This window comes from Ovis canadensis, chromosome 24 (assembly GCF_042477335.2).
Source record: "Ovis canadensis isolate MfBH-ARS-UI-01 breed Bighorn chromosome 24, ARS-UI_OviCan_v2, whole genome shotgun sequence".
NCBI classification, from domain to species: domain Eukaryota; kingdom Metazoa; phylum Chordata; class Mammalia; order Artiodactyla; family Bovidae; genus Ovis; species Ovis canadensis.
This window is the reverse complement of record NC_091268.1, coordinates 49,342,366-49,368,664: the sequence shown is the minus strand read 5'-3', so window position 1 is coordinate 49,368,664 and position 26,299 is coordinate 49,342,366. Positions and strand designations below refer to the sequence as shown.

General features: G+C 52.4%; 1 protein-coding gene across 8 annotated transcripts in view; it reads right to left on the bottom strand.

The window, feature by feature from the left end:
* Nucleotides 1-26,299, bottom strand: part of POR (cytochrome p450 oxidoreductase) — a 68,306-nt gene that overhangs the window by 10,459 nt on the left and 31,548 nt on the right. For 5 of the 8 annotated variants that reach the window (XM_069569393.1, XM_069569389.1, XM_069569390.1 and 2 more), the window contains 2 exons: nucleotides 15,422-15,613; nucleotides 2,997-3,045 (listed from right to left, as the gene is read on the bottom strand). In XM_069569393.1, the coding sequence (XP_069425494.1) occupies nucleotides 2,997-3,045; nucleotides 15,422-15,606 (234 nt within the window). In that variant the 5' untranslated portion in view covers nucleotides 15,607-15,613. Of the gene's footprint in view, nucleotides 1-2,996; nucleotides 3,046-5,404; nucleotides 5,706-15,421; nucleotides 15,614-15,789; nucleotides 15,952-16,526; nucleotides 17,023-26,299 lie in introns of those variants that run through there. The other 3 variants (XM_069569394.1, XM_069569391.1, XM_069569396.1) reach the window with 3 other exon arrangements.

Genomic DNA, 26,299 nt, shown 5'->3' with positions numbered 1-26,299 from the left:
GCCTAGAGGGGTCTCTGGCCTGGCTCAAGCCCTGACTGACAGCTGCAGGTGACGAAAGTAAAACACAGGGGTCACAACTGCTGTGCAGTGTTCTCATACCTCGTTCATTTCCTGAATTTTCTTACAAATCATTTCAAAAGGTATTTTAAAAATGATGCTTATGATATCAAGGAAAGGAAAGTCAACATGATATAAAACAATAGTTATGGTAGCATCAAAATACATAAAGAACCTAGAAATAAGCCAAACAAGAACCATGTAAGAAGCCACTGAGTGACAAGGGGCTTCCCAAGTGGCTCAGTGGGAAAGACTCTGCCTGCCAAGGCAGAAGCTGCAGGAGGCTCCGGTGTGATCCCTGGGTCGGGAGGATCCCCGGAGAAGGGAATGTCTACCCACCCCAGTATTCCTGCCTGGGAAATCCCATGGACAGACAGCCTGGTGGGTCGCAGTCCATGGGGTCGCAGAAGAGTCAGGTATGACTTAGCGACTAAACAACAACAATAACAAAGACTGAGTGACAAAGGGCCCAGCCGAGTGGAAAGACCCTCCGATTCTGCACAGAGAGGCTCAACGTGCAGGGTGCCGGTCCTCCATCCACAGTACAGAAATAACACGATCCTGATAAAAACTGCTACGGCTCTTTTTTTTCATCAACAACTTGATCCTAAAAATCTTGTAGAAAAGTAAGTATGAACCCCTTGCTGGAACATCATCTGGCAGCAGAAACGGAAGAAGTGCTCGCACTTACTACAGCACGGACAAACCCTGCAGACACGATGCTCAGGGCGAGGCCGCCAAAGGCCACGCGCTGTGCGCTTCCACACACGGAACGTCTGGCACAGGCAGCTCCACAGAGACGGGCAGATGCGGAGCCGCCGAGGGCTCGGGGTGGGGGGTGGGAGTGGCGCCTAAGAATAAACCGCTTCTTTTGGGTAAGATGCAAATGTTCTAAGATTGGTTGCGGTGATGGCTTGTGCAACTGAGAATACACTAAAAAACCACCGGTGTGTAAGCTTTAAATTGGAGAACTATATGAGATATGAATTAAATCCCAGTAAAACTGTAATCCAAAACAAGTGAATACACACGAAGTAAAAGCTAGGGAAAGTGAAAAACAAGAGTGATGGGGAGAGGGAGGGAGTGCTTAGTGCTACAGGTATTAAAACAAGTTATAATAATTAAACAGTATGATATTGTTTATACACAGACAGCTGGATCAAAGTATCAGAATAGGAAAATTTAGAAATAGACTCAAAAACCAGTGAGAATTACATTTATGACCAAACTAATGGGGAAAAGATGGACTTTATTACATGGAATATAGACAGCTGAGTAAAAACGTGTTGGACCCACACCTTACATCTTACACCAGGATAAATTCCCAACAGACTGAATTTTAAATATGAAAACAGAAATCATAAAGATACAAGAGAAAACATGGAAGAATTGCTTTATCTCTTTAGAGTGGGGAAGTCTTTTACATGATGACTCGAAGTCCAGTAGTCAAAGAAAGAAAAGTAAAACGGACTATGGAATTTTTACATGGCAAAACACACAATAAGCTGAGTAACACACAAACTATCAACTGGGGAAAATATTTTAAGTCATATCACAGACAAGGGGTTAACTTCCCTAATAATTTAAAGGAATTTCTTGAGAAAGATCAATCCCAACAGAAAAGTGGGCAAAAGAGCTGAACAGAGAATCTATTAAAAAGGAAAAAAGAAAAGCCATCCCATAACATGACAATTTGCTTTAATTCATTCATAGAAAAAAATGCAAATTAGAACTACAGAGATTAAATCTTTTTTTTAACCTAGAAAATGGGCAAAATCCAAAACTCTGATAGTAGACTGTTGGCAAAGCTGTGGGGGAATAGACTTTCTCACACCCTGCTAGTGACTGCCCTGGTGTGAACCCTTGTGGGGTGGAGTGCAATTTGGCAGCTTCTATCACAAACACATGTATCTTTTGATTCAACAATTCCACATTTGGGACTGTAGTGTATTTGCAAATATGCAAACTGATCTACGTGGTCACAGCGGCTCTCTCTGAAAGAGCTAAACGAAAGTCACTCTGTCGTGTCCGACTCTTGGTGACCCCATGGACTATACCGTCCATGGAATTATCCAGGCCAGAATACTGGAGAGGGTAGCCTTTCCCTTCTCCAGGGGATCTTCCCAACCCAGGGACTGAACCCAGGTCTCCCGCATTGCATGCGGACTCTTTACCAGCTGAGCCACAAGGGAAGCACAAGGGAAGCCACAAAAGAAGAGCTAAAGATAAGCAATATTCCAAACGCCCATCAACAAGGCAGTGTTAAAGCAAATTATAGTACTTGTAGCCACGAGTGGAATCATCATGCAATTATAATAAAGGATGAGGGAGGAATCTCTGAATTGCTCTGAGGCAATCTCCAAGACATTATTATTAAGTGAGAAAAAAAAGGTCTATAGCAGTGTGTGTAATATGCCACTTTTTGTGTCTATAAAGTAAAAAAAAAAAAAAGTTTATTTTTTTCATTACACGCACAGAAAGAAGTTCTAAGAACGGTGATGGGTGACAGGGACAGGAGAGGAGCTTTCCACCTGAATAGTTTGTGTTTTGGATTTAACCACATGAATGAAGTACCATGTCATAAAATTTGATACTTAAATAAACAAAAACAAAGAGAGAGAACCGTAGCTGCGCTAGGACCACAGCCATGTGAGGTGGACATCTGCTCGTGGACACAGCCTGGTCTGGGAGGAAGGAGACGGGCGGCATCTGAGACAGAGGGAGGGTCTGTTCCTACAGTTTGGTTTGTTCAAGAAGTAAACAGTCAACGAGCAGAGTAAACTGTCCCGGCAACGGCAGAGCTCTGGCTAGACTGGAATGTACACACACGGGAGCGGAGTCCGCTCCTACCTGCCCTCTCTCCTCCCGTCCAGCAAAGCTGGCCTTCTGCTGGCCATCCCCGCCCACCCACCAGGGCCGAGCACAGAGAGAGAACTCACCGTCTTCTTCATCTTCTCCACAAAGCTTCTGTCTTTGACAGAGGAGGTCCTGAAAAATAAAAGTGTCTGATGGGCACGGGCACAGGAGACACCATGGTGCCCACGCCATTAGCCGCCTCCAGTCTGGTGCCGGGGCTGGAAGAGGCAGGACCCAGGCTCCTGGACCTGGTAAACCCAAATCCAACACCTCACGGGACTAGGGCTGACCCGCTGGGTACAGGAGAGCATGAGAATGAAAGGTCAAGTTCACTCTCTGGGCCCTTACCAGCCCACGGTCTCCATGGCTTTGTCTCACCTCCAATTTCCACCTCTCAAGGCAACCAGGAGTCTCCCACATAAGATTCAGACCAGGCCACTGCTGCACTCTAAAACCTTCCATGGCTCCTGTGACCCACAGGCCAGAGGTGCACAGACCCCTTCAGGATCTGCCCTGGCCTTGACTGCCAGCCCCTCCCGAGGCCACCCCTCCATGACGGCCCCTAGGATCCTGTCAACTCCACCGCCTTGTGTCTGGACATCAGGATGGCTGAAGACATACCCTAGGAGAGACCCACACCAGAGAAGCCATTCTTAAGAAATGGGGCCCTCTGATTCAGAATCCACCCTCCTCCACCGTCTAAATGACTGGCCACAATGACCAGCTGGGCATCTCCTAGTTCCTCCCTGCCCTTGGACCCACTGCCGCCTTGGCCTAGAGCGCCCTTCCTTTAACCCACGGACTCCTGCTTATCCCCAAAACACGAGGCCTAAACTCCTCTCCAGAGCACCTTCCCTGCCACTGACATGAGGCTGTCTGTTACCATCTTCAATGTGTCTTCACGCCTCCGTCCAAACACTTCCTTCAGCGTGTTCTTGCTCAACCTGAGGGCTGGATGTTACAACGGGGGGGAGCTGCCTGTGTATCTCTTTGTCATCAGCATGAGCATGATCACACTTGGCACATGAAGCCTTATCAGCTTCTGGGATGGTCGGTCCTGAGTTCTCACCCAGCAGGAGGTTGGCTGAGGTGGCCTCAGAGGCCTTTGGAGGCTCCCCCACCCACCTGAGGGTCTGACATCAGTGGAAAAGCTCTCCTCTTTCAAAGGACAGAGGCTTCCATACAAGCTTCAGCCAAGTGCACTTGAGTCCTCACTGAAGACAGGGACTGGGGCACGCCCACCACCCACTGAGCACCCAGCTGCCCGTCCTCCACCTCCAGGTGATGCAGGCCAGCCAAGGAGGGGCAGGCATGAGACTACACGAGGCAGCCCCTACCTTCCAAGGGCCTGTCACCAGGCTCGGAAAGTCAAGGAGGAAGAGGAGGGGCCACACCTCAGGAGTAGAGAGGTTCAGGGTCAAAGCCTGCTTCTTCTACTAAATGGGACCCCAACCGGATAAGTCAGGCCTCTCCAGGCCTCGGACTCCTTGATTGAAAACTCTGTATCCGCCCTGGTGGGGTGCTCCACACTGGGAACTCATCTAACTCTTAGGCATAAAAAGGGAAGGGGAAAGTATTTCGGTGGCTCTGTGATTTCAGCAGGGTGAGGTGTGAGAAGACCAAATTGATGGGGCGTCCGCAGGCCACAGGCTCCAGAAGGAGCAGGCACTGTGCCCAGAGACTAGGCTCTAGTCTCAGGGAGGAAACGGCTCCTGCGAGGGAGAGCTGCGGCAGCTGAGGGGCTCCTGGCTGAGGCCCATGCAGCCGGAGGGGACGAGCTCCGGGGAGGAGGGCCAGGGGTGGGGGCTCCCTGTCCAACTGCATGGAGGGGGTGTTCCAGGCTGGCAGGAAGGGGAGAGGGGGCCCTCTATGCAAGTCTGGCTGGGGGTGTCAGAGGGAAGGCACAAAGTGCTAAGGCCCCCCACCCCCAGGAACAGGGTACTCCTGAGAAACGCGTGCACTTCTGAAGCCCAGCACTGTCCTTAGCTTCAGCCTCTGGGGAAAGATTACACCCGCAGAGCCACGAGGGGGACGGGAAACCTGAGGAGGAGGGGGAGACTCCGTCTGTGCCTCTAGTCACTGCCTGACACAGGGCAGGCTCCTCACGCTCCCACTGCTGATGCCCGGCTGCCAGGCCCTGAGTAGGGCCACCCCTGGGTGCCCTCGCCTGGCTTCCCCACTCCTGACCACTCCGCACTGGGATTTGCACTCGGAACCCGATCTTTCACAGGGCGAGGGGTGGGCAGGGCAACTGCGGCCCTCCTGGTTTCTGGTCTAAACCCCTTTCTTCGGAAGCAGAGACATGCAGCCCGCAAACCAGGACCACAAGCGCCAGGGTGGCTGTGCCCTGGCGAGCCCCCAGGGGCTGCCCTCGAGACCGTGCCCTCCTCATGCCTCCAGACGTCCCTGCCCAGGAGCAAGTTCCCTCCACACCCCAGTGGGGGTGCCTGCGGGCATCCACACCGTCTCCCGGATGCTGTCTGGAACTGACCTCGGGATGGGCTCGTCCTGGTGAGCTGAGTAGGTGCACCCCATGGCTTCTCATGCCCAGCTGCTCTGGACCGTGAGGGCCAGGCAGAATGCTGTGCCCCTGGACGCGTGTGGGGGAACAGCAGCTAGCAGGTCGGGCTCCGTCCATTCTCTGCCGGCGCTGGAGGCGGGCAGCCCAGCCCATGGACGCCGTACATCCTCCCGGACGCTCTGTCCTCTCGGGAGCCCCGCCGAGCCCCTGCCTGCCTGACCCTGGAGCCTGGGAGAGCGGCTGCATCTGGCGGGCCCAGTGGGGAGGAACCGGGACTCCCGGCTGGAGCCTCCCATGAGCCCCTGCGTTTGGCACACACCCCTCCTCCTCCTGTATGGACCGAGGGAAGGAGGCAACCTCCCCAGCTGTGGCTGGGGTCTCCTTGGTAACTGTTTATAGCAGAGCCCTTTCTCCCCACAGCCTCCCCCTTTTCCACTTTAAGGAAAAAATAAAATGAAGCCGTGCAGGCTGAACAAAGCTCTTCTGGACCCTGGGAGGCGGTGGGGCAGGTTGCTATGGCAGGGCTGCCTCCCCATAAAGGAGCCTGCTGCCGGCCGCCCTGGGATCCTGTTAAATTAGATCTGGCTCCCATCTCCCTCCCTACAAAAGAACTGTGGGCGACAGAGCCTACGATGCTGGGTCCAGTTGCCTGGGGTAGAGGCGCATCTTGGCCCCTCACTGCAGTGCGGGGGATGCCCAGCAGGGTGGGCTGACATGGTTCCACGTGGGGAGCCCCCCTTTGAAGGCACCCAAGTAAACGGCCATCAGGAGAGGCCGTGGCTGGCCCAGGCGTGGAGCTGAAACCACATGGCTCCAGAGTACAAACGGTTCCAATTAGGCTCCCCACCCCCAAACTGGGAGCAGAAGTGCCTCTGGTTTCTGAGGTCAACTACAGCGGGGGTGTTGCAGGGGACTGGATCGGCCCGAGGGAGGGTAGACAAGAACACTGAGTCACTTGGACCGAGACAAACCACAAGGGCTGGCGTGATTCATTCTGTTTCCAGTCCTAGGCCAGTTTGTGAAACTTAATTTTCAGCAAAGCAGAACTGACTTCTTCTGAGACTTTCCCTTGCTCCCGGCAACACGTGGGGCAGCTGCTTTCGAGTGGCTCCCTTTCAGAGCCTTGTGGGTAGCGACAAGTTCTCCAAGCCCCAGGGCAGCAGGCTGGGAGAAGGGCCAAGAGCTGGGTGACACCGATGGTGGCAGAGCAGGTGGTGGAAGGGGGCAGACCCACCGGAGCCTCGTGGCAGAAAGATCGTGGCTGGGAAAAGCTGCCGGGGGTGAAAACAAAGTGGCTCCCTGGAGCTTGAACAGGAAACAGCAGCTTTCTCCACCGCCCGGGCCCAGAGTGGGAACTGCTGCGGGCGGAAAGCGGCGAGGCAGATGGGAGCATGCAGCAGTGTGGGAGGCCAGGGGTCAGAGGCAAGAAAGGGGAGGACCCCTGCTTACAGAGTGCTCCTGTCCACTTCCTTTTCTGTTTCAGGTAATTGCCCTGCCCACCCCCACCGGGAAGGCGGAAAGGATTCTGCCCCATTTGACTTTGGAGGGGAGTGAAGCTTGGGGCTGAGGCAGTAACTTCAGGCCCAGGAAAGCCCAGAGGCACCCTCCCACTCCCCACCAGGGCAGGCTGAGGGTCTGCTCCCTACCCCACCCCAAGCAGAGCAAGGCTGCATCTCCCTGGTCGCCTCGTCGGTCGGGACACCGGACACAGCAGTCCCCATGAACACTTCACTGCCCTTCCCAGGGATTCCTCCCTGTCACTGAGGGTACTCTGAGCCTTGGGGGTAGTGATGTTCCCCTGGTGGACGCCATAGGCCCTGGTCAGCAGGATGCCTCCTGATGACCATCCTCCAATCTGTGTCCTGGGACCAGATGCAAACCGTGGCGCTCGGAGTTGCCCTGGCACCAGCCCTCCCCTCGGCTCCCCACGAGGCAGACAAAAACCCCAAGGCCCTGCAGGTCCCTCCCCAGCCTCAGCTCTCCTATCTCGGCTCCCTTCATGACCCCCGACTCCCTTGGTGACTTACACCCAGGCCCTGCCAGGATGCACCTTCCCCAGAGCAGGCCCTGTTCTGGTCCCGGCGCCAGCACACGCGGCCCTCTCCCAGCTTCCTACTCAGCCTCGGGGGCACCTCCCTCCTGACATCCCCCCAGTGGCGCCGTCTGAGCCTTGTCCGCTGTACCACCGTCATGCGTCCCACCTACACGTGAGGCCCTGAGGATGTCCTGTGTCCCTATGCCCTGGCCCCTGGCCCCCAGAGATGGAGCCACCGGCACCAAGAGCCCGGAGGACGCCCAGTGAGGTCAGAAGGGCCACTGACACTCGGCCCTGCATCACTTTCCCAGACAGGTCACGTCTGAGCTTTGGGAAAACCTCCCCAATCCCAACAAGGGACAGGAGCAGTCCCTCGTGGTCAGGTGGCAGCGGAAAACCCCCGACTTGGAGTACAGGGGTGGCGTGAATGTCCTGAGCCCAAGTCCTTGCTGTGTCCACCACGGATGCAGGCGGCTTCAGGCACGGTCCACTCTCCACAGCCTTTCCTCATGCTAGGCTCTTTGTAAAACCCGTTTGCGTTTCCACTGTCAGAGCCAAGGACTCCTGTCTCGGAAGGGTGCCCCTGAGCTGGGTGTGCAAAGAGCCAGCACGCAGGACAGCAATCAGGAGACAGGGAATGGTTAGAGATGGTGTTGGTGGCCTCGACTCCTGGTCTTCCTGGCCTTTCTGCAGAGAGCAAGCCGTCAAACAAAGGTCACGGAGGAAAAGGAGCTTCTTTGTGGCTTTTCAGAAGCAACCCCCAGTGGGATGCAGTCAGTAAAATCTAGACTGTGGGAAACCTGGGGAAACAAATGATCTGGTTTCTTCGACAAAAAATGCTGTGAGGGAGTCACAGGGGTGGAAGGAAGCCTTCGGACTGAGAGAGATCTGTCATTGTGTGATGGGGAAGCAACCAGGCACAATTAGCATGACTTTCCAGAAAAGGCAGAAGTGCAGGGACAGAAGATCAACCGCTGCCAGGGGTGGGGGCTGGGGAGTGCCGACTGTGACGGGACCTGTGGGGGGTGCTTTCTGGGGTGCGGAATGTCCTTGGTTATCTTGACCACAGCCCTGGTTACACAACTGCACACACCTGTCAGGACTCATCAAACTGTACACTTCAAAAGGGGGAGTGTGCATGGCAGAAACCGGCATGATACTGCAGAACAATTATCCTCCAATTCAAAGTCATTTTTTTTAAAAAGGAGAATTTGGGGGATTTCCCAGGTGGTCCAGTGGCTAAGACTCTGTGCTCCCAATAGAGGGGGCCTGGGTTCGATCCCTGGTCAGGGAATGAGATCCCACATGCTGTAACTAAGACTCAATGCAACCAAATAAAATAAATGAAATATATATTTTTTTTTAAAAAGGAGAATTTTACTGCATGTAGACCTGACCCCTCCAAAAGAGAGGCTGAGAAGATTGAGTAATCAATTGTTGATGTATGGCTTTAGATCCTGAATCTTTAAAACAAAAAAAGGTTTAAAAAAAATGGCTCGGTCACTCAAGGAACTATGAACAACGCCGGCCGAGTATCCAATGATACCGATACGTATTGTGGACCTGAAGGAGTGGGAGGGAGGCGGTGTGTTGGGTTTAGAAAGGGGAAGTCCTCAAATGTGAGAGAACTGGAATATTCTCCTAGTTCAGGTTTCTGTATAGTTTCATAGGAGATATTTCCAATGAAAGCATGTGATTTCTTTATTCATAATTCATATGAGTTACAGGACTAATGATGAAATCATACACCAGCTTTAAGATAATCTGGCAAGAGTGGGGAATGGCCCAGAGCGGTGAGCTAAAACGGTGACGGGGGCATGGGTGCCCCCCATGCTTCGGTGTTTGCTTGCAACGTTCTGTAAGAAGCAGCTTTGTTTCTCCTGAGAGCACTCTTAGGCGCCACAAGAGGAGCAGGCTGCAGGGCTGAGGGCTTCCCAGGGCTGTGAGCAGAGCTGAGGGGGAGCACGGCCAGGGCTGGCTTGGGGTGCAGGCTGCCGTGCGGACCCCCTCGACACGGGCGGCCCTGCTCAGCCCCAGCCCCTGCTGGCCACGGTCACGGTGGGCTCACAGCGTGGCCAGGTCCTCTGGGATGCTTTTTTTCTTCCTTTTTCAAAAAAGGCTATATAGAAATGAGTTTTACGTGAAACTGCTAGGGCTTTCAATGTTGTAAATTAAAAAAAAAAAAGTAACGTAAGCCACACCTAGCCTGTGAGCCAGTTTGCTCGAGAGGCAGACACACGTGCAGATTTTAGCATTTACTAAGTCAACGGCCTTTCTCTGAGTATCTTCACTCCTACAGGCCCTGGGCTGGGCTGGAGACCCAGACAAAGGACAGGACAGGAACAGGGCATTATCTCTGCACCATGGGAAGAGGAAAGAAACAAATTCCCATCCAATAGGAAGGGGGCTGTACTATATGTGCAAGCAAAGTGCATTCGGGCACAGAGGGGCCCCCTGAGCTCCAGACCCCACCCTGGGGTCCTCCCCATTGGGAGTTGCCCTGGCCCCACTCGCTCTGCCCAGAGGTACAAGCTGAGCGAAGAGGGAGGAGTGAGAGGGAGTGGAGATGAAAGAGGGATTACTACTGTGAGGATGCACTGCTTATAACTGCTCTCTATGCCAAGTCTTTAATTGCTATTGTAAACGGTTCAAAGAATAAAGGAAATGGAGAAGGAAATGGCAACCCAGTCAGGTATTCCTGCCTGGAGAATCCCAGGGACAGAGGAGCCTGGTGGGCTGCCGTCTATGGGGTCGCACAGAGTTGGACACGACTGAAGCGACTTAGCAGCAGCAAACTGTTCAAAACACCTCCCCAGGGGGATAAAACCATGTTCCGGGATTACAAGGCTCAAGGCTCAATACTGGAAGATGCCAATTAATTGAGAGATTCCATCCAATCCCAGCAGGTTTTTTTCCATTTGTTCTGGCAGACATTGACAGACTGACTCTGAAAGTTACATGGAGGTGAGCCCCTGCAAGTCCAGTGGCTAGGACCCTGTGCTTTTCATAGCTGGGGTCCGGGTCTGATCCCCGATTGGGGAACTAAGATCCCACAAGCTGAGCTTTGGCCAAGTTTAAAAAAAAAGTTATTTGGAAATGCCAAGGACCCCCAAAAGCCACCAGAATCTTAAAAGAACAAAGCTGGAGGACTTGGACTACCAGATGCCAAGTCAGCAGTCGCTATAAAATCACAGAAAACAGAATAGTGCGGTACTGGGGAGAGGACAGAAAACAGGTCAACGGAACAAGGAGTCTAGAAGTCAACCCCATCTCTCTGGTCCCCTGATTTATATCCACAGTGATGACATTTTAGTGCAGCGAGAAAAGAATGACCTTTTTCATTGTAATAAATGGTGCTGAACTGAATACGTGCATATCCGTAGAGGAAAAAATGATTCTCAAAGGGCCCTGACAATTGGCCGATAGCCAATCAATTTTAGCTGGATGGCAGATCTAAGATAAAAACTGCAAGAATGAAGCTTTCAGAGGAAAATACAAAAGATAAGCTCCATGACCATAAGATAAGGTTTCTTAAACTGGACTCCAGAGCATTAACCATAAATGTGAAGGCCAACCAAAAGCTCACAAATTGGACCAGTTTAAGAACTTCTGATCACAAAAAGATAGATACCATTAAGAGAGTTAAAAGGCAAGCTACAAAAAGATACTGACAATATGCAGATATCTAACAAAGGACTCAGATTTAGCATGCATGAAGAACCATGACAAATGAAGAAGGTCAGTAACCTGGCAAGAAAAAAACGGCCAAAGTCTTGAATGACCTTCACAAAAGATACCTCAGTGGCCAGTAAACGTGAAAAACCGCTGAAATGTGATTAAAACTGGTGCCACCACATGCCCATTAGAATGGCTAAAATTTTGTTTTATTTTTAATTTAAAAATTGTTTTTTGCCCATACTATGCAGCTTGTGGAGTCTTAGTTCACTGTGGTGGCGGTGGTGGTTTGGTTGCTAAGTTGTGTCTGACTCTTCGTGACCCCATGGACTGTAGCCCGCCAGGCTCCTCTGTCCACGGGATTCTCCAGGCAAGGATACTGCAGTAGGTTGCCATTTCCTTCTCCAGGGGACCTTCCTGACCCAGGGATCAAACCTAGGTCTCTTGCATTGCAGGCAGATGCTTCACAATCCAAGCCAGAAACCCCTTAGTTCGCTGACCAGGGATCAAACCCAGGCGCTGATAGTGAAAGCAACAGGTCCTAAAAACTGGACCACCAGGGAATTCCCTAGAAAGCCTAAAATGTTTTAATTGATTAAGTATTGGTGAGGATGGGCAGCAACTGAACCCCTGCATGCCGGGGGCAGGGCTGGAAGCTGGTGCTTGCAGGCTGGGAAACTGGCCACATCTAACAGAGGCACACGTGAGCCTTCCCTCTGACGTCACCTCCACGCCCACTACACACCCAACAGAGCTACGTCCACATGGGAACCACGTCCACTTGTACAGGCGTTCCCTGCAGAACCGCTGGTAACAATGCCCGAGGCTGGAAGCAATCTAAGGGGCCTTCATGACGGGAGTGAATAAATCATGGTTTACTTCCACAACTGAACGCCATGTAACGATAACAACGAGAGAACTATCACTACATGTGACGTGGAGAAACCTCAGGAAAAACGGCCAAACGCAACACATCCCGGGACACAGATGACACTTGTCACGAGAAGTCGGGAGAGTGGGCGACCTGGGGGTGGTGAGACTGGTGGGGGTAGTTTCTTACCTGATTATGTCCCTTTTGTGAAAAATGATCAAACCATGTGCTTAAGATCTGTGTACTTTTGTGTCTGAATGTTATGCATTTCAATAAAGAGCTTATGAAAAATACCACGGAGGCCTTCTAGAACTGACCTTTCCTCGAAGCCCTCCCTGGGCTCCTGAGGTTCTGAAGCCCAATCCAGCCTTGTGGTGAGGACCCCCCCGAGGCCAGCACACCTCGGAGATTCACCTGTGGACATGGGGGCTCCTTGGGGATAGCCTGCACCCCAAAGTCCGGGGTCAGGGGGTTGCGGACATGTATCCTGTGCTTGCTATCAGACACAGCCGCTCCCATTGGCTTGGTTTTTAGAAAACATCCATGCCCAAAGGTCTGGACTCACTATCCCAGGTGGTGAAGGCCTGAAAAGGCCTTAAAAGACCAACTGGAAGCCACTGGGAATCAGTGAGGACTCCGGATCCAGCCGTGGGCTGCGGACAGTCCCCACACCGCTGGCTCTCTGCGGGCCTGGCGGTGAGGGAGGCGCCGAGCTGTGGCTGGAACCACCTGTGCTCACCAGCAGCACGAGAGAGCAGGGGCAGCATGGAGGGATTTGCAGCGGGAGCCAGCTTCGTGGCCCGGGCGCATCAGCAAGGTGGCCTCTCTGAGTCTCAGCTCTCTCACCTTTAAACTGGGATATTACCCATGTCTTAAGAGACAGAAGGCAGCCTGGCAAAGCGGGGAAAACTGAGGGCTGTGGAGTCTGTAGATCTGGGTTCAAAAAAAAAAAAACACAGCTCTGCTTCTAAGTTAGGTGACCTCGGGCACACTCAATTGCTAACACCTCAGCTTCCTTCTCTGCCAAACAGGGTAATGATGGTGTTCTGGAAGGTTCCGGTAAGACTGGAGATGGTATTAATGATGAGGGCTCGTCAAGCACCAGGAGCTGGGCAAAGAGCTCTATGACGGAGTGTGTTGGTTAAATTTTTACAGCCCTATGAGGTCAGTTCTACTGTTATCTCCGATTTATAATTGAAGACACGAACTTCAAAAGATTATGTGAGGGCAAATGTCACAAGACAAATATGGGGTGGGGTGGGCTCAGGGCCCAGATCCTAACCACTGCTCTATGGCAGCTTCTCTTACAGCGTACCTGCAGGACCCTGGCCACAAGGGATTCCGCGTGAAACCATGAGGGACGAGAGGGGACTGAAACATGTAGGGTGAAAATTGGAGGATTGTGCAGAGGGAGACAGAGTCCCAGCACTCTGGCAAAGGAAAACCATTCGAATCTGTGACTCTGTAAAGCCTAGGACTTCTGTTGCAAGTCCACCTAGCCAGCCCAGGGACCCTGGTAACGTGAGAACGGCAGCTCCAGGCTCTCTCATGGCACAGCCTCCCTCGGGAGCAGGGGTGGGGACATGCCTGCATCTTACAGACGAGCAGACGCAAGGCCCCTTTAAACTGGGACCGGGGCACTGGTCCTCTTATCTTGAGTGCCATACCTTTTCACCAAGAATACTTTGCCACACCACGAATGTACCTGTCCAGTTCCAGGGGTACAGGCTGGCCTCCGCTCGCCTGCCAGCCTCCCTGCCCGGCTCTGACCTTCTGCTGGCTAAGCCCCTAAAGTCTTGGAATGTGGCCCCCTTCCTGCAGCACACTCTTCTGACCTCTCCAAGAGGGGATGCCTCAGTAGAGACCCCACAGCCTGTGTCTCCCACCTGCTCACCTCTCCCTCCATCATGAGCGATGAGGCCACCCACTCTGCTGAGCTGAAAGTGTTTCAGAAACCATTTTTTAAAGTACCTTTCCAAGTCCTGACTTGTTGGCTTCTTTAACATAAAGGCCATCCTTGCATACCTGCGGCGTCCAGCGCAGTGCTCGGTATGAAACACTTTGCGACACAAACGCCTAAGCAGCTGCCAAGTGGCAGGACTGGAGCTAGTAGATGTCACAGACGTCACCCACAAGAGCCCCGTGAGGGCGGGGTCCCTGCATGTAGGGTGAGTGACCTCCGGGGAGGGGAGCGGGCCTGGAGGCTGCATTAATGCCCAACGGTCAATGATTTAATCAATATGCACGCACAACGAAACCTCCACAAAAACCCAAAAGGATGGGGTTCGGACAGTCCTGGAGCTGCTGATGACACAGAGGGACTGGGCAGGTGGCAGCCCAGAGGGGCAGGGGAGCCCCGGGCCCCTTCCCCACACCTTGCCCTATGCCTCACTTCCATCTGGCTATTTCTTTTATTCTTACTAAATCACACTAAAAAAAAATAAAAATAAATAAATAAATCACACTAAGCGGGTGATCTAGTAAGAAAGATGTTTTCCTGAGTTCCGTGAACCCCTCTAGCAAATTAATCAAACCCGAGCACGAGGTTATGGGAACCTCTGACCCAGGTAGTTGCTGGCACCCCGACTTGCTGACGGCTGTCTGAGGGGGGCAGGGGGCAGGCCTGTGGGGCTGAGCCCGTAACCTGGGGGAGCTGATGCTAACTTCAGGAGACAGTGTCACACCCAGCTGGGGTCCAGAGAGCTGGAGAACTGCTTGGTCAAAGGAGCATTCAGTCTGAGCACTGACGGTAGAGGAGGGAAAAATAGCTTTTCTCTTACTTTGTCGCCAACCCCTGACCGCAACCAATCTCTAAGCTCCAGGCTCCTCTCTTCATTTAAAAAGAGAAAGGAAATTATCCTCCAATTAAAATAAATGAATTTTTAAAATAAAATAAAAAGAGAAATGAGCAGCTGTTAGGTGATAAGGCATGTTAAGGTAGCATCAAACTGCAACTCTGTCCTTGTCAACAATGAAAAGGAGTCAAGGGAATCCCAAAAGGACTGGAAACTTGCGCCCTGGCCCTGAGGACGGTGCCTCGGTAAGCCCGTGTGTTTGCGAAAGGCCCGGTTAGGGGCCTGGAGTGAGACGTTAACTGGGAGCCTTGTGCTGAGGCCCTGGTGTGCCAGAGCACCAGGCTACCTGTTGGCGCACGGTGGCTTCTGCTCTGACTGGTTCCTGCGAGGCCTGAATGTGAGACAGGCGTCGAAGGGCCTTGACCGGTGTGAGGGGCAGCGTAACAGAAGCGCTTATGAAGCTAGACCAGAAGCAGAGCCCACCAGTCAGGCAAAACTCAAGACGCTGCACGGGGCCCTGCCCCTCTCAGCTGGCTCGCTCCTGCCTGAGCACTGCTGGGAGGACGGCAGAGACGTGCTCGGGGGGGTGGGCCCTGAGCGTTGTCACTTACGTGGTCTGAATCTTGGTGAACTCGGGGACTTCTTCTTTTTTCTTCCTGAAGAGGAACCAGTATGTCATGACGCCCACGATGAGAGAAAACAGGATCATGTCTGTCGTGCTGAAAAGGGACACTTCTTCGGCCACCGTCTCAGGCGTGGTGGTGCCGGCATCCATGTTGGAGTCTCCCATGTTCATCAGGAATCTGTCCAGAGAAAGGAGGACAGACGTCAGCAGGGGCCGCCTGGGGTCTGCTGGGGAGCCCCCTGAAGGCTTCGGTCTGGGCTGTACACCCCAAGGGCTGCAGCAACAGGCAGAGCCCCGGGACCAGAACTGAGCGAGCACACAGCCCGCGTGGTGCCTGCTCAGCCCCGGGCGCACCTGGGCACAGGCTGGAACCAGGACCGGGCCTCCGGTGACCTGAGAAGGAGCCACGGGTTCCACACACCAGCCTGCTTCAGCCCCACAAGGACACAGCGGGGCGCAGCTTCCCTTTCCCCGGCAGGCCCGGGATGCCCCGAACCCACCACGCTCCACAGGTCTTCAGGGACTGGCCCTTGGACAGCTCCACGGAAACCTCTGAGCCCTTGGAATGTGCCGCCTGATAAGAATGTCTCCACATACCCGCATACCCGAGACCTTGGGTCACCCAGACAGTTTATGCTAATGCTGCGGCTTAGAGGAACACCTGAGGCTCTGAGTCACATTGTTCTGCTGGGACCTCTCAGGTGCTGGAGACTCAAGAGGTGAGCTCAGACACGGGGGCGCCCCAGGCCTTCGAGACTGATTCTCAGTAAGAACCCTGGATGCCAAGGCTCGAGGGGGCCTTGCCAGCTAGCAGCACTTAAGACGTGTGGCCACACGTGGCTGCCGGTGGAGCACGTGGTGTGGCTGCCCCGGAGGAGAGCCCGGCTCCTGCTGGACTGTCCTTTCGCGCCTCCCTCTGCTGTCTCCCTTGGCCCTAATCACCTATGACTGGGAGGAACGCAGCTTTGCCAAGTTCTGTGTGTCCTCCTGCGTCACTGAGGCAGAGAGCGGTCCTGGGGGAACCCACCCCCCAACACACACCGACTGGCTTAGTTCCCGATGGTGTTCTCGGGGCCCCCCACCACACCAACCTAGTTAGTCCCCTCAAAAGGTGCTCGACTGGTCCTTCCACCACTGAAACCTGGCAGGTATGTACAGATGAGCCAACAGAGGCCCAGACACTCCCGCGGTGCACTTCTGCTCTTGCCACCAAGGCCGGGCTGGCTCCGCAACGTCACTGCCCTTTTGCAATCGCTGCTCCTACCCAGTGGCGGGCTCTCAGCGCAACCACGGCTCCAGGCGCAGTCAGAAATGCCTGAGTCACAGCTCCGTGAGGAGGGCACTGCGAGATTACTTCACACGTGACTTCCATTCGCTGTCACTGCCTTCAGGGAACCACGGTGGGGGGGATGGGGGGCCCGGGTCAGCTGAGGGCCGGGAACGGGCCCTCCAGAGCGGCCCTCCAGCCTGCTTCTCAGCTTGGTCACTAATCTGAGGGGCTGGTCTCAGGGGCTGAGTTCCCGAGATCACCTCAGCTCACCCTTTCCGATATCTGATGTGAAAAGACAATCTTAACTCGAGTACCAGAAAGCACTGTTTAAAGAACTGACTTATAAACACACGGAATGTTTACTCAGGGTTAGTCACGTCTCTCTACTCGCTCTGGCAGTGGCGACTGGTGCACCCACGAGGCTTCTGCTGTGGAGGGGCCTGTCCTCATGGTTTTGGAGCCCGCCTGGGGTCCCGCCAGGGCCGACATGCTGACCCAGGAGAGCCCCCCGCAAAGACTGCCAGCTTCCTGTCCCACCGCCTTGCTGACTCAGGCTGCGCGGCCCCCGTACTTTACCAAGGGGGGCTGACACCCACAAAACTAAACGACGGCTTCTCACTGAGTCAACCGCAGCACTCAGACCTGGGGTCCCCACAGCTCTGAGATGCAAAATGTCAGACAGACCAGAGCCGCAGAGGGCGGTGGAAAGGACCCCAGAGAGCATCTGATTTCCACCGGAGGCCGGGAGGCTCCAGGGGGGCGAGGTTTGCTCGCCACTCACCCAAGCCGGGGGACGGAGTGGACACATCTCTCTGTTCTGTCCCCAGTTCCCAAGGGACAAACAGTCCCCCCAACACCTGGGTACCTGGCTCGTGGTAAGAAGGAAGGGTTGGGAGGCTGGCAAGGAGGAAGTCAGGAAACCCTTCACCTCGTGCTTCCCTACTAGGATCAGAGCCACGTGCCTGGGGGCTGAAGGCGAGAACAAACTGTTAAACCACCAACGACCCACTGAGGTGTACACGAGCCCACCTGCCCTCCCCTCCAGCCTGTGTCCCCGCCCACAGGGCCTTGACCTGGGCCTGGGATGCTCTCCTTCTACCTGCTCCCCACTCAGTCCTCAGACCTTGGCTCAACTGTCACTTCCCGGGTGGGGGGTGTGTATCACACTTTCCCGGCACAGTGCTTGGCACATCATCTAGGGCTGGAAAAAGGTTCTCACGGAATGAAAAGAGTCAATGAATTCATCGAAACACACAGGATGTATCAATTGCATGAACCACCTTCCTGTCCCATCGCCTTGCTGACTCAGGCTGCCCGGCCCCCGTACTTTACCAAGGGGGGACTGACACCCACAAAACTAGACGGCTTCTCGCTGCACACGCGAGTCAACCGCACCACTCAGACCTGGGGTCCCCACAGCTCTGAGATGGACAGCCGACATGAAGCCTACAGACTGCAAAGAACTCAGGGGCTGGGAGCAGGCCCATGCAGCAATCCTCCAGGACTGAGGTCCCCTGACTTTCTCGGCTTGTGAAGCCCTTGGCATCTGAGTATATGGTATCCCTAGGCCAAGAGACATACAGAAGAGTTCCATTTAGGAGTAGTTGGATCCCAACAACTTACAAAAACCCAGCTTTGCAAAGACACACACAGAGTCAAAAGGAATGCAGATCTCACACTGATACTGAGAAACACCTCAAGCTGCGCTCAGGGGCACAGATGTGGAGTCTCTCAGAGCACGTCTGGGTGCCAGCAATGATGCCCCGAGGCACCTTGGCAAGGTCAGGGAATCAAGACCTTGCTGCATAAAATCACTCTACTCTGCGTGTGAAATATTCAGATGGAAGAAATTTGACCACTCTGCCTGGTGGGTGTTTTCCATTTCAAGTGTGGGGGGCTGACCGTGAGACAGTCTGAGGTCCCCACAGGCCCCCGAGGGAGACTCTGGGAGCCCTGTGCAATCCACCTTTCCGTCAGTCATTCTTTTGCACTTAGTGGGAAGCAGGAAAACCAAACAGGACAGAGCTCACAGGGCCAAAAGCAACACCTGTCAGCAACAGAAGAAAATAAAAGGCTGTGAGCATATAGAGGAAGTTTTTAACCAGACCAGGCTCTTGCCACAGGCCTATCGCCAGCTAGGCAAATCCCTTACTGGCAGGAAGGAGGCTTTCATGTTCTTACATGTAAAAATTAGACACAGAAAAAAATGGGGTTCATCAAGACTAGCCAAGTGAGTCTCCCCCACCCCAAACAGAGCAGGTCTGACTCAATCTTTATATTATATAGTGTGTGTATATATATATATATACTATATAATATATATACTATATATTAGGTCTGTACCAGACCACCTGACCTGCCTCTTGAGAAATCTGTATGCAGGCCAGGAAGCAACAGTTAGAACTGGACATGGAACAACAGACTGGTTCCAAATAGGAAAAGGAGTACGTCAAGGCTGTATATTGTCACCCTGCATATTTAACTTATATGCAGAGTACATCATGAGAAACGCTGGGCTGGATGAAGCACAAGCTGGAATCAAGATTGCTGGGAGAAATATCAATAACCTCAGATATGCAGATGATACCACCCTTACGCAGAAAGTGAAGAGGAGCTAAAAAGCCTCTTAATGAAAGTGAAAGAGGAGAGTGAAAAAGTTGGCTTAAAGCTCAACATTCAGAAAACGAAGATCATGGCACCCGGTCCCATCACTTCATGGCAAATAGACGGGGAAACAGTGGAAACAGTGTCAGACTTTATTTTTGGGGGCTCCAAAATCACTGCAGATGGTGACTGCAGCCATGAAATTAAAACACACTCCTTGGAAGAAAAGTTATGACCAACCTAGATAGCATATTCAAAAGCAGAGACATTACTTTGCCAACCAAGGTCTGTCTAGTCAAGGCTATGGTTTTTCCTGTGGTCATGTATGGATGTGAGAGTTGGACTGTGAAGAAGGCTGAGTGCTGAAGAATTGATGCTTTTGAACTGTGGTGTTGGAGAAGACTCTTGAGAGTCCCTTGGACTGCAAGGAGATCCAACCAGTCCATTCTAAAGAAGATCAACCCTGGGATTTCTTTGGAAGGAATGATGCTAAAGCTGAAACTCCAGTACTTTGGCCACCTCATGCGAAGAATTGACTCATTGGAAAAGACTCTGATGCTGGGAGGGATTGGGGTAAGGAGAAGAAGGGGATGACAGAGGATGAGATGGCTGGATGGCATCACTGACTTGATGGACGCGAGTCTGACTGAATTCCGGGAGTTGGCGATGGACAGGGAGGCCTGGCGTGCTGTGATTCATGGGGTTGGAAAGAGTCGGACATGACTGAGCGACTGAATTGAACTGAACTGTACCTAAGTTTTTTCACTTTTATCATAAAGACAGTGTACATATGGAAACGGGCATAAATAGACAGACAGGTGCTATTCCTCCTTTTGAACTGCACCACTTAGCCAGTTCCCACTGATGCTGAAGGTCAAAGGCAGCAACACCAGGGCTTCCCAGGTGGTGGTAGTGGTAAAGAACCCACCTGCCAATGCAGGAGATGTAAGAGATGTGGGCTCGATCCCTGGGTCGGGAAGATCCCCTGGAGTAGGAAATGGCAACCCACTCCAGTATTCTTGCCTGGAGAATCCCATGGACAGACAAGCCTGGAGGGCTACAGTCTGGGGTCGCACAGAGTTGGAGGCAACTGAGTGGCAGTCCCCGGGGCAGCCCGACACCCTGCAGAGCAGGGTGAACAAATCGCTGGCCACCCGGGGCCAAGGGTGTGGCGAGAGCTAAGTCAGCTTCTGCAGGGACAAACGTGGCAAAAAGAGAAGGGCTCTTTCTCCATACAACTGTCGACAACACCTGATGTCTCAGATCGTCCTCTGGAAAGGATCCGCAGCTTTGCCGTCACTGTACGTAACTTCCCGTCAGTAACTGATCGACTGAGCTGGTGGTGACATCACAGTGAGTTGGCATGAATGCAGCAACAGGAAGGAAGGAAGGAAGCCAGCGAGCAGTGTATGCCGCCCCTTTAGATAGCGTGCACATCACCCAGGCAATCAGGCACTGTTGCCTCCAAGGAGCTCCTCCAGGAGCTGCAGCGGGAGTAGGGTCTGCTCAGGGTCACAAACCTCCGCCAAGGTTCTTCAAAATGAGAGAGAGAATCCTCAGGGAAACCAAGCCTGCTCTTGCCTAACAGCTAATCCTCCAGAGCCTGAGCAATAAACTCAGGGGAAAGGGCCTCCCCAAGGCAGCCTGCTGAGAGCATTGCTCAAAAGACCAGCTGGAACACACTCCCCTCTGGCTAGAGTGTCCACCTCGTTGACCTTTTAAACCCACACAAGGCCGGTGAGGCTTTCTTTGGGTTCATCCAGTTTGCCATTCACTCAGCTTCTTGAATCTGCAGGTTTAGGAACTTTTCAGCTATTTTGTCTCTAAATATTTCTCAGCCCCATCCTTTTCCTCTTTCCCTCCTGGGGCCATGCTGACCTAAGGTTGTCCCCAAGTCCCTGAGGCTATGCTCAGCTTTATCACTCTAGCTTCTCTCCTGGCTCAGACTGGGTAATTTCCATTCTTCTAAGTTCACCGGTGGTTTCCTCTGCCAATTCTGCCGTGGTGCCATCCATGGAATTTTGGTCTTTTCTTTTTGCTATGGTATTTTTCAGTTCTAAGAGTCTGTTCGGCTCTTCTTTATCTTTTGTATGACTGCTTTTTCTCTTTCAAGTTGAGATTTTTCCTAGTTCTTAGGATGTTGAGTGATTTTTTTTTTAAATTGGATCCTAAGCATTTTGGGTATTATAACACTCTAAATCTTATTTAAGTCCTCTCTTTTGTCAGGCCTCCTTTGTCCCAACACTGGTGGGGGATGGAGAGTGCCAACCCATTTCTGCCACTTAGGCATATTCCAGTGGTTTCAAACCATGGAGGGGCCACACGTAGGGGAAAATGGAGCTCTGAGGAAGAAGGGAAGATGGTTCAAACAGTCAAAGATGGGTCGCCCAGGGCCCAACCTCTGAGCTGGGGCATGAAAAATGACCAGGGCCCACCAGTCAGGTAAAGGAGGGAAAAGTTCCAGCTGGAGGAAGCATGTGCCTCCTGATAAAGGAGCAGGCAATGGCCCCCCACTCCAGTACTCTTGCCTGGAAAATCCCATGGACGGAGGAGCCTGGTAGGCTTCAGCCCATGGGGTTGCAAAGAGTTGGACACGACTGAGTGACTTCACTTCCACTTTTCACTTTCATGCAGTGGAAAAGGAAATGGCAAGCCACTCCAGTGTTCTTGCCTGGAGAATCCCAGGGACAGGGGAGCCTGGTGGGCTGCCGTCTCTGGGGCTGCACAGAGTCGGACATGACTGAAGCGACTTAGCAGCAGCAGCAGCAGTTACTCACTTGCAACCACTGATACAAATGCTAAAACAGCAGTAGTTACAGAATCTAGTGTGACTCAACAGTGGTAGGACAAGATGCGTTTGTATCCGTGAGTATAAAGGTGGTGAGTAAGAGGCTGGCCTTTAAAAGGAGATTTAAGACCAGGGCGTGAAGGAGTGTTCCACGCGCCTAAGGCCTTTGAGCTCTGGGTGGCAGTGATGACAGGGTGAGGGTGTGGCACGGTTAGAACCAGGTTGCAGGGTGGTAACCCCAAACAGTGGCTGCACCCGCAGGATCAGTGCAGACGTGGAGCCATGACCAAGGCGTCCTAGACTAGAACTCATGCAGGCCCACGTTCCCCGCGGATGCCCAAATGCCCCGGCTGATGACTTTTCCCCCGATTAGCAGGGCTTCTGGGTGGGATGTGGAGACACATGACAAGCACTGTGTCTGATGCAAGGACGTGAAAGAGGAAGGCAGCCAGGGAAGCTGGATCTGTGAAAGCATGACTTGGCAAGAAGCAGGCAGAAGACCAACCTAGCATCACTTAGCGTCAACGGAGCTGACAAAGCCCCACGGCTGCTGACCACCGGAACTGCAGCCGGCCGTGGACAGCCACGTGCACTTGTTTCTTCTTTCAGCCTCTCTGGGGCCTCAGCCACCTGGCCTGAACCCAAAGCAGTGTGAACCCACAGATCCCCTAAGCCCTCGGCAATGAACTCTGGGGCATTCTGAGGGTGTAACTTAGTTGACACTACTAAAAGTTAGCAAGGGCAATTTATGGGTACAAGAGACTTCACACGAGTGCTGTGAGATAATAGAAAAAATTTCTATCCTAAAACTCCTGGAATTTCCTAAAGTGATAAGAGCACCAGGAGCATCTTCTGTTTGAATGCAACTGTGAGTCGGCTCCTGCATGGGCCTGGTTACCAGGAAGACCAAGCGATGAATTTGTTGTTGTTATTTAGTTGCTTAGTCACGTCTGACTCTTTGTGACCCCATGGACTGTCGCCCCCAGGCTCCTTTGTCCATGGGATTCTCCAGGCAAGGATACTGCAGTAAGTTGCCACTTCCTTTTCCAGGGGATAAGCTAGGAATTTTCAGTCCCTACCCCCAGTGCCTTCTCCAGAGAGGGGAGAGGGGCTGGAAATGGACTGAATAACTGATCATCCCTATAGGAGGAGGCCTCCCTCAAATCCCAGAAGCACGGGGCTCAGGGAGCTTCTAGGTTGGTGAGCACAGCCATGTGCTGGGAGGGTGACCTTAAGTCTACAGGGACAGAAACTCCTGGGCTCAGGATCCTCCCAGGCCTCACCCTATGTGTCTCTTCACCCGCCTGCCCCTCTGTACCCTTCATCAGATCCTTTAATATACTGGTGAATGTGTTCTCCTGAGTTCTGTCAGTGGCTCCAGCAAACTAACCAAACCTGAGAAGGGGGCTGTGGGAGCCGAAATGCACAGTCCATCAGTGAGAGGCACAGAGGACAAGTGGACTTGGGCCCAACATCTGCAGCGGGGGAGGGGGGAGCGGTCTTGAGGGACTGAGCCCTCCCCTGTGGGATCTGACTCCATCTCCAGGTAGACAGCATCAACGTGGAGTCAAACTGCAGGGCACCTAGCTGCAGTGCTTGGTGGGGGAAGCCCCCCACATCTGGCATAAGAAGTGAAGGAGAGACCCAGGAGGAAGGGCTGGGCTTCTCTAAGCCAAGTTCATATGGCTCACCCCCTCAACTACAAATTGGCACTTGTCATCTACCCCTACGAGGATTTACTCATGGGCTACTGCAGCTGCTGACCTTCAACACCCCCTGAAAGGAGCTCAGGGTTGATAGCAGAAATGAGGCATCTGTACCTGAGGGAAAAACTGGCAGGACAGATCTTCAGATAGATATTTTCAGGAGCTGATTTTCTGAGCCCAATTCTTGTATCTCCTCATACCCAGAAAAGCACTAAAATCCTTCATGGTAACAACTGCTCCTCGTGGCTAGCAGAAAGCTTCACGAGATGCGCAGAAAGCTTCTGGAAAAATCTGTGTCTGACTGCATGTATTTCCCATTTACCAAAATCACAAGCATACTGTCCCTCCCCCCACCCCGTCTCTCTGGCGCAGTTTCCCAGAGCTGAGGTGCTGTCTCCCAGGCTGCAGTCCTCATTTTGCCCCAAACAGAACTTATCTCACAGCTCTCATGTGCATTTTGAAGCCGACACTCTCCTGACCACCCCATCGCCTTCACTGACTGGGAATACAAAGACGGAAAAGAGAGGCACAGAGCTGCAGACCTGCCCTGCTTTACTTAAGGTCCGGGCAGACCTGTTCTGAGGTCGGCTTCTGCCTCTAGTGCCCGACTGGGAATCGGGTGTTGGTGTGATGAGAACCGCCAAAGGGGAATCAGAACCCCCCATCCCAAGCAGGGCATGCCACCATTCACTGGGAATGTTCACAGAGCAAGCCTGCAAAACAGATCCTATGCCTCCCTTTCCGAGAAAAGGGAATGGGATGGGCCAGAGCCTACGGGGCCTTCCCAGAGTGGACCTGCACTAAAGGCCCCCTGACAGGGTTACAAATGGGCTCCACATAGAGCAGCAGAGACAAACCAGAACACAGTCAGAAAAAGGCCCCCGGGATGGCGTGGTCCCCAAAACCTGACACACGAGAAGCTGGAAAGGAACCGGAGAGGTTTACCCTAAAGAGAAGATTGAGAGGCAGCGGATCCCTGCTTTGGGCAGTCAGGAAACAGAGGTGGCGGCAGCCCTGGACTGCAGAAGTGGTAACGGAGGGACGGAGGTTCCCACACTCTCCAGGAAGAACCTTCTGACAAATATGCGCAGAAAGACAATGAACCGTGGTGAGGCATGCCCCACTCCCATCAGTGGACATGGGTCAACACAAGGCTAGGTAATCTGCACTTAATGACAGACTGCCTGCCACGCCAGGGGCCCAGGACACAGACCCGCCAAGTTCATGACCATAAAACTGAACCAGCTGACTGGTGACGATGCCAGGAGGAAAACTCCAGTCTCTGACCTGCCTCAGCACTTCAATACGGATTCCTGACCTTCTTTCCCCTCTTTCAAAGGCTTTGAAACACACACACAGACACACACACATGCTTCTAGCTCACACTGAAGAAGAGCTATGGAAAGTGAAAGCAGAGAATGACGCAGCGACACGTCCACCGCACAGCCTAAGGGCTCGGGCAACGGGAAGAGAGGCCAGGAGGCGCAGGGCAGACTCTGAAAAAGGCAGGAAGGGGAGGAAGTACTAACTCTCTCGATTAATCAAGATCATCAGTCCCAAGATCAGTCCGTGCTTCCCACGGAGCTGGGCTTTCCATTGCGATGAGGGGCATCCCGGGGGTCGACAAGTCTTTCAGCCCCCTGAAGTCACACAGCTGATGAGGGGTGCAGCTTGAATTAAAACATGTGTCTGGGGCCTTCCCTGGTGGTCCAGTGGCTGAGACTCTGTGCTCCCAATGCTGGAAGGCATGGATTCAATCCCTGTCAGAGAACTGTACCCCACATGCTGCAACTAAGACTCAGCACAGCCAAAATAAATAAATAAACATTTTCATAAGTAAATAAAATGTGTGTCTGTTACTAAGGTCCATTCTGATTCCCTCCCCGAATAATAATAAGAAAAAAATATTTTAAAACAAGAAGTTTTCTCTTAAATCCTTAAATTCTCAACTATACTAGAATTTTTAGAACTCATGATATATACATTGTTCTCAAATAGATCAACCTCAGCCAGAATGACCAGGAGGAAAAGAAGATACAAATCATCAATATAGGGAATGAAAAAGAGGACATCAGCAGATTCTTTAGACACTAAAAGGGTAACATGGGAAATTATGAACAACTTTATGTCAACATTTGATAACTTAGATGAAATGGACAAATTCCTTAGACATGAACTGTCAGAGCTCACTCCAGAAAAATAGATAAGCTGAAGAGTTCTCTAAAAGAATTCAAATTACTAGTTAAAATCATCACCAAAAGTGAACTCCAGAAGCAGACAGCTTCACTGATGAATTATATCAAACATTTAAGGAAGAAATTAGACCAATTCTGTACAAATTCTTACAGAAAATAGAAGGCTTCCCAACTCTTTTATGCCTGTATTATGCTGATACCAAAGCCAGACAGAGAAAGTACAAAGAAGAAGACTGCAGACAAACGTGCCTCATGAACACAGATGCAAAAATCTACAATACTAGCCAATCGAATAACACAA